A 14,388-nucleotide genomic window follows, 5' to 3' on the forward strand; every position below is an offset into this window, starting at 1 on the left:
CACCGTCAAGGCTCACGCGCACGTAATCACGTGATAGCGAGAATTTCATGTTGACATAGAATCGTCAAACAAAAACAAATATGACTTTTAACGAGTCAAAGTATGTCATTTATGATATATGTATCCATTCTCTGTCAACTAAACAGTAGAGGACGTAACGTGTACGCGAGACGGCTCTCCCGTCTCGCGTACAAGTGACCCCCTGAGAGGGGTCACGCGTATGCGTGACGGTCTGTCAGTGGACCATGGATTTCTGCATGTTGCACAAAAATGTCTCTACAAGCGTTATTTGTGAAAATAATAAAACAAAATTAAGTACAGTTATTGATTATCCTACTAGTTATCGAATGACATGAAAAAAATGTCATAAGAAAAATAATAAACGGTCAAATTGGGAGAAATATGTGTAAAAATCGAGCAAAATGTTCTGTTTTTGACAGCGATTTTCACCTATGTACATATTTTTCAGAAACTAACACGTAGTATTTTCTAAAAGCTTATTCATCGTAGAGTTACAAAATATATCAATTATTTCACGCACACCAACGCACACCCATTTTCCATCGCGTTGAAACATGTTTACTTTCTTCGAAACTGCGCGAACCGTCTCGCGTACAAGTGACTGGTCGACAAGCCGATTAAGGGAGGTAACCGATGCCTGACTAAAATGTTCAATCGGAACATCCGTCTTGTTACACTAAATGTGTCTGAATCAGAATGATGCCCGTAATATGCACGATATTTATTTAGCGCGTAGTTTCGTGGTTAGAACAAGGAGGAAAAGTATTTTCATCACGTATTAGAAAAACAATTTTGCAGTGGGTAATATATTTTTAGGTGGAAGTAAAATTGTTGGAAAACAAAGTATTTCTGTGAAAAAATGAGAAATGCACATAAAATATTGAAATTAAAAGAGTCAAATTTGCCGATTTTGGACAGCGATTTACATCTATGTGCATATTTTTCAGAAACATAATTTCAGTATTTTCTTAAAGCTTATTCGTCGTAGTGTAACAACATATATACATTATTTCCCGCACACCTATGTGCCAGCGCGTTGAAACATATCTACTTTCCTCAAACTGCTCGCAATTGCTAAACAAGTCGTCCCACAGCTAAAGTTTGTTTCAAGGCGTCAATAGCGGTATTCTGACCGTGGTTGCTGTTAATAACGGTGAGTTGTGCGATCTTCCGATCGCTTCACACACGATTTCGCCGAAATTTATAAAAACAATATTATAAGGAATTTTGAATAAAATTAATGAAATAAGTTACAAACATAAGTCCAGATATACAAAGAACACTTTTTATAGCCAGACAGTGTAATTACATAAGTATTTTGCGTACTTCAGTATGGATTTGTTGACATGGTATTCCCGGTGTTTCGTGCTCACAGTAATGTCTTTCCATGGGGGGAAAAAACATCCAAACTCATAATTCGTGTATAATGCGCACCCCCTTCTACACAGCTGTGTTTTTTCGAAAAAAAGTGCGCACTATACTCAAGAAAATACGGTATCTATTCTGCTCCTGACCCAAGACCCTGACCCTAACAACATCTCTGTCTGCATCATCTCTACATCTCCAACAGTTACAAGAGTTATTCAACTTGTTATCGTATTTCCTCCTGACGGCCAGCCAGACTGGGCCTGGCTTCCTGTGCACTACACATGACCATACCAAGTCAGCACAACGTCTACATCTCAATCTCTCTCTCAGACAGAAAGTAGAAACACCATATCAACTCAGAAAACCAGTCCCATTATCATTAAAATGCAACCTTACTCTTATTAGTCTTCCACGAACTTTTGATGTACTTTCACAACATCTGCCACACTAATTATAACCTAAGTAACTAATCAAATGAACTTTAGAAGGAAGCATTTCTTAAATTAGCTCCTAAACAAATACATAAGGAAAAGTGACTTAGTTCTAATTACAACATAACTAAAAGGCACTCTATTTCCTGACGATAAACGGCATGACAAAATATGTTCTTTGAACAATATTTAGGTTAAAAAGCCAGAGTGAATTGCTGGGGTTTATTGAGTTACATATTCCCTGTTTTTCACAACAACATGAGAACATTTGAACAGATATAACACAAAACACTATAAAGCCTGGTTGATAAAGTGCAATCTGCCCATGATCTATTGTTCGTTACAATGAAACATGGGCTAAAATCAGGCCAGTAATGCAGTATTGAAAACAGTATTCAATGCAGTATTGAAAACAGTAATCAATGCAGTATTTAAAACAGTAATCAATGCAGTATTCAACCCAGTAATCAATGCAGTATTCAACCCAGAAATCAATGCAGTATTCAACCCTGTATTCAACCCAGAAAGCAATGCAGTATTTAAAACAGTATTCAACCAAGTAATCAATGCAGTATTTAAAACAGTATTCAACCCAGAAATCAATGCAGTATTTAAAACATTATTCAATGCAGTATTCAAAACAGTAATCAATGCAGTATTCAACCCAGTAATCAATGCAGTATTCAACACAGAAATCAATGCAGTAGTCAACCCTGTATTCAACCCAGAAAGCAATGCAGTATTTAAAACAGTATTCAACCCAGTAATCAATGCAGTATTTAAAACAGTATTCAACCCAGAAATCAATGCAGTATTTAAAACATTATTCAATGCAGTATTCAAAACAGTAATCAATGCAGTATTCAACCCAGTAATCAATGCAGTATTCAACACAGAAATCAATGCAGTAGTCAACCCTGTATTCAACCCAGAAAGCAATGCAGTATTTAAAACAGTATTCAACCCAGTAATCAATGCAGTATTTAAAACAGTATTCAACCCAGAAATCAATGCAGTATTTAAAACATTATTCAACCCAGTAATCAATGCAGTATTCAACCCAGTATTCCAAACAGTATTCAACCCAGTAATAAATCCCAATCTTATCACAGAGCAGTGGTTATTACTGTACATGTGCAAGTTATATTCGATTAACAAACTTATTTGATTGGCCTTCAACTCCTTATGTCCAGGAATGCACATTTCAAATGACATAAGACTAAAATACAATGTGAGACAATGCAACAGCATGTGCTGAAGGTTTCCCCGGCCTCTGTCAATACAACTCCACCAGATTACAGTCCTACTCCTTCTGATGCCTGTATTTACATAACACAGCTCTGACAAGCATTCCATCTAGGCAGCCAGCTACAACGATGTTACACACCAGGGAATCTGATTATGTGGTCAGTCTCAGATCAGTTGTGTATTCCCTGTCTGGTGTAACAGCATGTTAATTTGAGACCTTCAATCTTATCCGGATAACCACATCACCTCACTGGTAGATACAGAAATATAACACAGCCAGAGATAATAGTCAGAGACCCATGGTCTCACTAGAGTAATCACATCACTTCACTGGTAGATACAGAAATAACACATAGGCAGAGAGGATAGTCAGAGACCCATGGTCTCACTAGAGTAACCACATCACTTCACTGGTAGATACAGAAATAACACATAGGCAGAGAGGATAGTCAGAGACCCATGGTCTCACTAGAGTAACCACATCACTTCACTGGTAGATACAGAAATAACACATAGGCAGAGAGGATAGTCAGAGACCCATGGTCTCACTAGAGTAACCACATCACTTCACTGGTAGATACAGAAATAACACATAGGCAGAGAGGATAGTCAGAGACCCATGGTCTCACTAGAGTAACCACATCACTTCACTGGTAGATACAGAAATAACACATAGGCAGAGAGGATAGTCAGAGACCCATGGTCTCACTAGAGTAACCACATCACTTCACTGGTAGATACAGAAATAACACATAGGCAGAGAGGATAGTCAGAGACCCATGGTCTCACTAGAGTAACCACATCACTTCACTGGTAGATACAGCAATAACACATAGGAAGAGAGGATAGTCAGAGACCCATGGTCTCACTAGAGTAGCCACATCACCTCACTGGTAGATACGGACATATAACACCAGGATTCAGTAATTTCATCATCTCACTAGTATACATGGGAATATATCACAAGTTGCTTTGGGACAATGATTATCAATATAAATATATTCAAAAGATCAGTGTGATTGGGGTAGCCTTGTGGTTAAAGGTTCAACCACCATGCTGAAGGCCTTGGTTCAATTCCCCATGGTACAACGTGTGGCAAATGTTTGGTGTCCCCTGCCAAGATATTGCTGGAATATGTCTAAAAGCAACATTAAACCATACTGACTCACTCACACACACAAAAGATCAGAAACTTTGCCTTTTCTGTTTCAAACTATGGCATTCTCTGTTTATGAAAGATTGAATCCCACACAGAGGAAAGTTATGCATTAAATATCAGTCAATGCTGGCTTCTGTCAGTGGGTATGATAATCTTCCCCGCCAGAGAACATCTTGACACAACACATCCTTCCTGCATAAGTCGTACCATCATGACATAATGGCCTATATATTTGGCATGGAGGCAATTAACTTGAGCATTTGTGGGCGTCCCAGCTATTTGGTGGTCTATGCCGTTGTCCATGTTTGCCCTGGCAGGGAGCCAGACACATGTCCGAGTTGCACCCATGTCTTGCCGCTCTCACACAACAACAGAGCAAGGTGACGACTGATACGAGGTATTGTGTGGGCCATACTCACCCTTAACCTTTAAACATAGCAACATAATGCAAACATTCAAAGCCCATTGGAAATATTATGCACTCACAATACACAAATTGTAGCAGACCTGTGAACTCCACATGAAACTTTGTAACTTGGATCGTAAAGTTATTGAAACATTTCACAAGCTTGAAGGTGCCCAACTTGAATATCAATAAATCAATCAAATTTTTAAACAAAGATATTATAACTTAAGACACGCAAGACAGCCATTTAGATATTTCATGTAACACAGGAATGTTCAATGAGGCCAAACTCCAGAAAACCAACATAATGTCAGCGTGTACTCTGTAAGGAAGACTAGGCCCAGGGATTGGGATTGATGCTTTTTATTCAGGTAATGAGGCCACCGGCCCATTATACACGTGCAGAGTATGATGGCATACAAATATGACAGAGCGCTGAATTATAAGATTTACAATGCAGTATTCAAACTGTTATTATTGGAGTTAATTATATGACACAGGTATTCCCTTGAAAATGGAATTACGTTTCTTACCAGCAAGCAATACATATTTTGCTAAATTGTTGCAAATACTTTGATTTCGACAAGTCGAGCTGAATAATAAGGACATTTTCTCACGACTTGGAAACATGTGATAATAATTGGGTATGAGATTAGACCGCAGATCAAGATAGAACGGACACACCATACAAAAGTGGAACTCATCTTCGATAGCATTACAACACAGAGGGGACAGAAACGTTCATGTCTTGGTATATTATGGTATCTGCCTGTTTCAACCATAAGACGCTGATTGGATCCAAGAAAATTCAAGATATTAATTCGAAATAATGTTACATCAATTAATCGAATCCAGTTATTATATGAAATTTATCCCTTACTGCAGAGAACAATTCAAGCTTAGAACAAGATTCACAATTATTGTGCAACACTTGATTTTCAATGTCTACGCTCCTTTGCCTAAACTGATGTAAGAATAAGTCAGATCTACCAACACCCTGTTGAAGCCATACCTCTGCAAATCCGTAAGAAAACAGCAATGATTTAACCTTGAGTGCCCAGCAAGCGTTGCCATTCTCTGCCCTTTTATATTGAAAACTATAAGTTTTTTTCAAAATCAAATTATTATCTTGTATCAATAGTCGAAGCCAAAATTTTATAATTTTTAAATAATGTGACACTTTGACAGAGTTTCTCATCAAGACAGATTTTACGAAGCTATCTAGGCCCAGGCTAACATGCAGTACAACCCCAGCAAGTCTGTAAACGAGGGTTGTCCATAAACTAAAATCTTATATAATTTATATACTTGCATATCAACTTAACAATAAATGATTACCCACTCCTGGCCTAATTATACAAGACTGTCTCAGTTAGACTCACGTCACCACTGTCTGAAACAAAATATATTGCCAGGCTGCCACAGGACCATCAGCCTTTAGAACCTGCATGCCTTGACTAAACTCTTCAGGCACTCATTTGTCAAATAACATTTGATCAATCAGCATGTAAATTTACTGCAGGCCTTAAGGACCCATACCCATTTGAAACTACAGACCTGACATCTATCTGCCATGGGCCTACGGGCAGGTGCTCATTTCAAACACTGCACATCACTAAAACAACATCCAGATTTAGACTGGGAATGGTCACTGGCATGGAGCACGGACCCTCTCTAAGATTGACAGAGGTGCCAGTGGCCATCTAATGTCTTAAACATTAAATCCTTGCTATCACAATTTAGTGTCTCTTTGCATAGGTACTGTGTAGGTATGTTAATGCAACAATTTTGATTTGTCATTTATGAAAATTCTCCTTTCAGAAAAACAGAAAATGACAAATTGCTGGAAGATGATGATTTGGGTGATTTTTCTGTCGTCTTGAGAGAAACAGAGATACTGAAGTCTGTGAGTAATTTTCACCTGTGATTATTTCCTGTATCAACCAAACCTTAATTCAAAGGGGCTGAAACTAGCACTGGCTGAAAAAATTATTTCTTGTTGCTCCTGATCTACCTACCTTTAGCTAAAACTGCCCCTGCCTGTATTTATATTTGTATATCAAGCACTGTTAAGAAACAACTTTTTCTTGAGAGATACTAAGTCTGTGAGTAATTTTCACCTGTCAATATTACCTGTATCAACCAAACCTTGTAGATCAATGGGGCTGAAACTAAGACTTGTTAAAACAACTTCTTGTTGTTCCTGATCCACCTGCCCTAAAAATGACCCTGCCCTTATTCATGTCTATATATTTAAGCAATAAGAAGCAACTTTTCCCCATCAAATTGCATTAGTGTAGTGGATTCTGTAAGTCTATAAGTCTGAAACTAGTGAAATCTCAAGTGACTAGTTGTTATGTTCCTAAACTCTAGTAGCCACACTCAAATCAGCCAGTTGCAGTGCCCTTGACCTTGAGGCCACTAGTCGGCCCCTGCACCACCACCAAAATGTACGTAAGTTTGCTGACTTGAAATATTCCCCCTTGATTTCACAGTTCAGAAAACCTCCACCTCCAAAGAACCGAGCCAGAGCGAGTCGGGCTCCTCGAGTGAAGGCCGCAGCTTCCAAGGAAGATGGCTTCGCAGTAAGTAACCTTGGTCTCACACAGGCATGGCAAATACTAAGCAAAGACAGGCATTTAAATATTTCATATAAAAACTAAGTTTGTAGTATTTCTGTTTCTCACTGTTTGTCATACAACGTCTCTATGTATTAAAGAGAGGCATGTTCCCCAAGCACATAAAAGTCCACTAAAATCGGGGATTGGCAGGTCACAGTGTGTGGCTTGACCAATAGTCTGTGACCCTGTGACGTGAATAGCTTAAGAATCGAATCACTAGTTCTCAGCCCAAGACACAAATTACATTCTGCCTTGATGTAGCTGTAATGTAGCAGTAATGTTGCTGACTGACACATAACATTCACTACAGCAGTTAAGTAAGGAGGCGATGTGAGGTGAAATGGGGTGACTGATGCCGATGTATAGTGCTAGCCCACTGAAATACAATGCCACAGTTTAATATGAATACCCCACTCAGACACAGTATACTGACTCAGAAACGACCAGTCCTTGTTTTAGCTTCTTAATGCCGAGCGCCAGGCAGGATAACAACAAGTACCATCTTTAAACGTCTTTTGGTATGATACAGCCGGGGATCGAACCCCGACCTTCTGCTCTGTGTGCAGACACTTTACCACTAGACCACAGCAGAATTAAATAAAGACAAACCATTAATCAACAATACTAGAATTAACTAATTTTGTGATGTTCTTTCAGCTGATAAAAGAAGAAGCTGAAGGCAGTATTAAAAGTAAATCTGGATCTCAGCGCAGTTCTCCTGAGAAGAAAGACAGCAAGGATGAACTCTGTGAACCGACCAAACAGGAGGAAAAGCGGAATTCATTTGAGGCGGCCAAACTAATAGTGGACAGCATGTTTGCTGAGGTGAGGGACAAAAGGGAGACAACTCCTGTAGTGGTTGAGCCAGAGACGCCATCCAAGGAGGTGCCAGAAGAGCCTAAGGTGAAGAGCGTTCAGTCTAATGGAGGGAATATATTTATGCAAATAGATCCGACTGTGAAAATAGAAGATCCCAGTGAGAAGAAGACCAGTAAAATTCCTGTCAGATCTTGTAAGTGAAATATATTTGATGACATTTTTATTTATGACATATTATGATGATGATGATAATGTACCTAATAACATAAACAAAGAAACCTTTCCGTAAAGAAACTATGCTTGTCGTAAGAGGCAACTAATGAGATCGGGTGGTGGGGCTTGCTGACTTGGTTGATGCATTTCATCGTATCCCAATTGCGTGGATTGATGTTCATGATGTCAATCACTGGATTGTCTGGTCCAGACCGCCATCAAATAGTTTGAATATTGCTGAGTGCGGCGTTAAACAACAAGCAAGCAAACAAACAAGCAAACAAACAAACAAACAAACAAACACTCAACTACTGACGTCCTGGGCCCCGCTGCACAGAGCGGTCTTAGTTATCTGTAGTTAACCCTATTGATTAATCCACAAGTGCGATCCCCCACATTCTGTGAGGCCCATTTCTGGAGTACCGTGCCATGACATTGCTGGAAATGCTAAATGCGGCATAAAACCATACTCACTCAAGGCAAGAGGACTGACAGTAAACCACCACAGACTATTGCGACCACATGGTCCTAATGATGTCATGATTTGATAAAAGCAGTAGATATGATGCGCTTATTGCCAAATCCACACCCCAAAGTATTCTCAAAGCACTCATTATTACTCTGGTCAATGGATCAGTGTGCAACCGATTTTAATTCTCAGCTTCCTGGGAAGTATACAACCCAAGCTGCCCATGAGGCGCAGTCACATTACTATCAGTATCAAGGAGTTGACTAGGTTTTAATGGTATTCAGCTTAACTAATGCAGAACATGAAACACAACTCAAGGACAGTGTAGACAATCTTACATTTTTCAACAGACAACAAACTATCAAACACATTTGTCAAGAAACATTAAGTCAGTCTTTCATGTGAAGTGTGCCAATCTGTTGCAGCGCCCCAGTCCTCCCCTCCCACGTCCTCCAAAGAAGGGGCCAGTCTCAGACCAACCAGCGCCAACAAGGAGCAGAGGAAGTTTTTGTGAGTGGACACCCTTTTCCTTCTACCATCAAAGAATCCAACACTCAAATCAACCTTTTCACATCAGTTGTGAAGGAATTATCTTTGATTCCTAACAAAGTGTGGGAAAACTGTTATTTTGTTCAAACTTGAGATTCTTACAGTTCTCTTTTTCTAAATTTCTGAGGGACCCTCATACCGTATTTTAACATTACATTCACTGCAATAACACAAAACTAGGGACGAAAGCCTATTCCTCTTTCTGGCCCTGTTATCAGTGAAATACAAATCACCTCAACTAAGCTATCACACTAACTATAACTATATAAACATGAATTGGGGAATTTTTAGTGACATTTGCTGTTGACTAGGGACTGAATATCATCTTCTGGGCAGGTCTAGAAGAATCCCTATTATGTGTTGTATCTACTGTTCTCACTTAACATATTTAATCCCGTCGTGGGAGGATCAGATTCCAGAGAATTGAATATAGTTTTTGTGCCAGTTCTCACGTTTTTTATCACATCCACCTACAATTTACAGTATTGATGCCCAGAATGTATAATACAATATTAAATAAACCACTTCAACAAGTCTTCCTTTCTTCAGGGTTCCTTCAGTGCACGGGGAACAGATGGACCAACTTGTTAAATGTAAGTATACTATACACTGGTATATCTAGCATATTCTAAAGGAGACATTTAATGTCACTTTGTGGACTAAGCTAATCAAACGTAACATATACTACTCAAAAGAAGTTAAAGAACACCCTATTCCTTCACATTACCATAAATAATCTGTCATGGCCTGATGCTATTTTCAGCTCTGAAAACGAGGTTAAAAGAAGACAAGCCCCCAACTTGCCAGAGTGCTCGGAACCTGGCCACAAACAAGGTGGTGCCCTCAGGGGTAGGTAACACTGAAACACCATCCGTATGTGCACAACAGCAGGATGAACACCACAACACTGTGTGGATGAGGATGGCTGAAAATAATTTACTTGAACTGCTCTAAATTTGGAGATGTTTTATACAAATTATACACAGAACTCCAATATCAGCAAAAGAGAGTTATCCTCGGTTTTTTATTTTTATCAGTTAAAGTAGTCATTGTTTTATCATTATCTCAATCACAAACATAATCTTTTTTCCAAGTATCTGATGCTTAAGTGTTTTAACAAAGTCAAGTATTAATCATTATAACCATTCAGCAAACACCTAAAGAATGTCTTTTTCTCTCTTGCAGAGTGATGATGACATGGAGCCTCAAAGTCGAGAACGATCTCATTCTGACCCTACAAAGAATCTGCTTGGCGTGAAGCAGACGCATGTCTGACTGCCCGGAGGATCCCCACGTGCCCATAGACTACTCCTGTCAATGTCGCTGTAGACATATCATTGTGATATCCAGTGCCTTGAGAACAATCATGTGACACCATATTGGTCTCAGACATCAGTCTGGATCGGAAACAATACTGTCTGGATTACCCCACTTTCATTTCTAAAATCTAAACCTTCAAGGTAAATAACATATCATACAGATATAACTACTTGCAGATCAATGCAAGAAAGTGTCAATGTAACAAATCCAAACCAGGGCCCGGTTTCACAAAGCAATCTTAGTACCACAGCTGTAGTAATGTCCAAAAGACTTGAGTTACAACTCTTAACAGCAAGATCGCTTCGAAAGTCACACAAAACTGCTTCTGGTTTGTTTTTTGTAAAGCAATCATACTGCTACAACTGTTGAAGTCTACATCTAAGGGTAGAGTTATGACTGACATAACAGTAAGCCTGCTGTTGGAAACAGACTCAACCAAACAAAGGCTGACAAGTCACAACACTCAGAAACAAACATAAATGTTGGTGACAACATCTTTGTGAAATCTTAGTGTTACAACTGTCGTCGGTGTACATTTTTAAGTATAAGTTATGACAATTGTAGCAGCAAGACTGTTTTACGAAACAGATCCAACCTGGAAATGGCTTGCCTCACTTAGCTCCAGTTAGAAAAGATAATTAATTGAACGTCAGAGAACGTCTGAAAGCATGTAGTGTAGTCCCGTAGATCTGCAGCCGTGCATCAAGCGTCCAATGAAAGCGGCTGGCCAAACACTGACTCAGGCACATGTTAAGCATTATTGGCGTGAGAGTCGGCAGATGGAATGATAGGGCTACCTTACTGTTACGCCATTGTTGACATCATATATACCCATTGTTACCATGGTTACTTCAGTTAATTGTGTTAAGTTTGTATGACAGTTTGTTTGTTGTCTTGCTCATCCCATCATTTCCTGCTGCCTGAAATATTGGGGCCTAGTCAGTACTATTGCTAGCATCCTGTTAACGCAAACCACCACTGCAAAGGGAGATAACTGGTGGTATTGTCAAACTGGAAGTTGAAATAACATTTCTTCTGTATAATAGTTCCAAGAAAAGAAGAAGAAAAATGCACACAAATCTGTTGAAGGAAAATATTTCTCAAAGAAGTAAAAACATTCAGTATGTGGAAACTAGCAAGAAAATAAGTCCACTAGATATTAAAGATGAACTTGACCCTCGAAATCAGATAGCTTTTACTGTTTATTATCCTCAACACCACAAAACTCAGTCATTGGTCTTATTTTCTTCTGTCTTTATGTAGAAGTGCTATTAACAATTGTGTTGATCTGTGTTGAAACATGTTGACGACAACCTTGTGATCTACAGTGCTGTATATGATAGAGATGATTGACAGGTGTCAAAATATTCTGCCAAAACATGCATGTTCACTTGACATAAATCTATTTCTTGATTTCCTGACATCACAGAATCTTGTGTTTCATAAAATCATAACCAGAAATACACAACAATGTCACAAACTCAGATTAGAAATTACAAATAAGTAAGCATGGAAACTCCTGCAATCAAATGTCTTGGTACATCATAAAATACCAAACTTGATCTCAACCTTTCCCACATCTACACGTCATGCAGACACTGTGCAATACTCCTGCGCGAGTTGCAGTACGAACCTATGCAAGACATACCTGACCAGGTCACATGACTACTGACTATGTCCACTGCTATCGATGTGATGTACATAGCACTGTTTCCCTCTCTCGGTTGACAGGATGTTTTGCTTGTTATTCGCAAGTAGGTCAACTACTTAAGCTTGTACAGAATATGGTGTATTTTTTAAACCATTATAATGGTGCCTTACCAACTAAATAAACTTGGTTAACTCACCCAAATCTTTACTGTTTTTTGTGCGTGTAAGTGATCAAATGCCCTCCCTGCTTGTTTATGCTGAACACATACCAAAAGAGAGAGCAAGTGAGTGAGTGAGTGAGTGAGTGAGTGAGATGGGTTTAATGCCACTTTGCACAGTATTCCATTTACATCACAAAACCGCTTAATGTTGGAGCAAAGCCTGAAGTGATACAGGTCTCAGATGTTTACGACTTTGCTGAAACCAACAGCATAGGTATGGTGCTGACAAACCTAGCGACATAATCATGGCGAATGGGGATTTGAACCAATGATCATAGCTTTCTCTGCACACTGAGACGACTGGGACACCCATGCCTCAAATCCAAGACAAACAAGTACATAAGTATCACTAATAACCGCAAGAAAACACATCAAGGGAGATAACTCTGTATATCTACATGCCTGAACTTCACGCATAGCCAATCATATCCACTGTTTATTCCTCTACCTACTTCATACTGTGCTAAACAGAAATCAGGTGTACACTTAGATCTGAAGACAAAGGCAAATGGAAACAATCTGAAAGGTCATATCATGTTCACAGCTGCCACCAGGTTGGTTACATCATGTGCACAGAACCAGTGCCAATATGGATTCCAACCTGAGGTCCTTTCAAACTGCAATGTGCTGAGTGAAAAGTTCAAAAGTGAATGAGTATCGAGGTATTTCATTTTATCAGATCCACAATGGGATTAACAAGTCCTGCACATATGAGAAAGTGAATCAGGTCTTTGGTATGGAAAAGAAATGCCTAACACAAAACTACAAAACTGTATGGTGAGTGCAAGATTGATAAAAGGGCACTTAATAATTAAAACCAGAAACAAGTTAATTTTGTTATCAATGATCTACAGATAATGAACAAAAGTAGTTCTAACTTCAAAGAAATAAAAACTGTTTCTTATAATAGTTACAATGCAATTATATACAGCCCTTCTACATGCCTGTTTTCTGTAACAGAATCTGTAATATACAGGAGAAAGTACAGACTGTTCAGTCTTCGAAAGCCATTGCTTACAAATTGGTCTAGAAGTTGGTCAGGGGGCACTTGAGGGGCAGGCCACTTAATATGGGGAATACGGCATGCAGATTCAGCAATTATTCTTCCACAAGGTGCATAAAATGTCTTGGAGAGTAAGTAAGTGAGTTGGCTTTAACGCCGCTTTTAGCAGTATTACAGTTATATTGCGGCGTGTCAGCTTAATGCGGGAGGAAAGCTGAAAGTAATGCAGGCCTCGGACATTTACCACTTCGGTGAAACACGAGAGCATGGGTATGGTGTTGACAAACCTAGAAACATAATCGGGGCAAATCGGGATTCGAACCCACAATCATAGGTTTCTGGCGCACCCAAGGGACACAACTCTGCACTTCGAATCGCGGCGCCTTAGACGACTGGGCCACCTGTGCCCCCTCTTGGAGAATGAGGAAGTGACCGATCATAATGTCCATTATGAGAGAACAGCCCTAGTCCTACTTTTGAGCCATGTAAACCCTTGTTGAACATTGGAAGTGTGAAATCAGTGCTTAACATGCTGCAAGTGACAGAAACCTAGTTGCACCAGACAAATCCAGGCTGCACCCTGGTCCCATAAATTTATCAAAGTTGAAACACAGACGCATAAACTAGTTTAAATATATAAAATCTCACAACTCTGATGACAGTCATGATTTTACATAAATTAATGACGTATTCCTGTAAAATATAAAAGGGTCATGTGCACATAATTTGAGGTGCCCAGTTTCATGACATCAGACCAAAGAAAGCATGATGAATTACACATAACACAGGGATTAGTGATGTCATATGGTATAGAGAGCTCAGAGGTATTGAGAGTGTTCTAAGATTGTTCTTGTGTGGAAAGGTAAGGGTTAGCTAGACACAGTTTGGAA

General features: G+C 39.2%; 2 protein-coding genes across 8 annotated transcripts in view; one reads left to right on the forward strand and one right to left on the reverse strand.

The window, feature by feature from the left end:
• Positions 1-12,470, forward strand: part of LOC124110637 (stress response protein NST1-like) — a 54,448-nt gene extending 41,978 nt beyond the window's left edge. For all 6 annotated transcript variants that reach the window (XM_046469958.2, XM_046469956.2, XM_046469959.2 and 3 more), the window contains 7 exons: positions 6,455-6,539; positions 7,129-7,218; positions 7,912-8,266; positions 9,181-9,265; positions 9,854-9,897; positions 10,068-10,153; positions 10,490-12,470. In XM_046469958.2, the coding sequence (XP_046325914.2) occupies positions 6,455-6,539; positions 7,129-7,218; positions 7,912-8,266; positions 9,181-9,265; positions 9,854-9,897; positions 10,068-10,153; positions 10,490-10,579 (835 nt within the window). In that variant the 3' untranslated portion in view covers positions 10,580-12,470. The remainder of the gene's footprint in view (positions 1-6,454; positions 6,540-7,128; positions 7,219-7,911; positions 8,267-9,180; positions 9,266-9,853; positions 9,898-10,067; positions 10,154-10,489) is intronic.
• LOC124110636 (set1/Ash2 histone methyltransferase complex subunit ASH2-like) overlaps positions 1-14,388 on the reverse strand; it is a 104,999-nt gene that overhangs the window by 68,624 nt on the left and 21,987 nt on the right. The gene's annotated exons all lie outside the window — the stretch shown is intronic.

The sequence above is a fragment of the Haliotis rufescens genome, unplaced genomic scaffold (genome assembly GCF_023055435.1).
Source record: "Haliotis rufescens isolate VD_foot unplaced genomic scaffold, xgHalRufe1.0.p SCAF_11, whole genome shotgun sequence".
Taxonomy (NCBI): domain Eukaryota; kingdom Metazoa; phylum Mollusca; class Gastropoda; order Lepetellida; family Haliotidae; genus Haliotis; species Haliotis rufescens.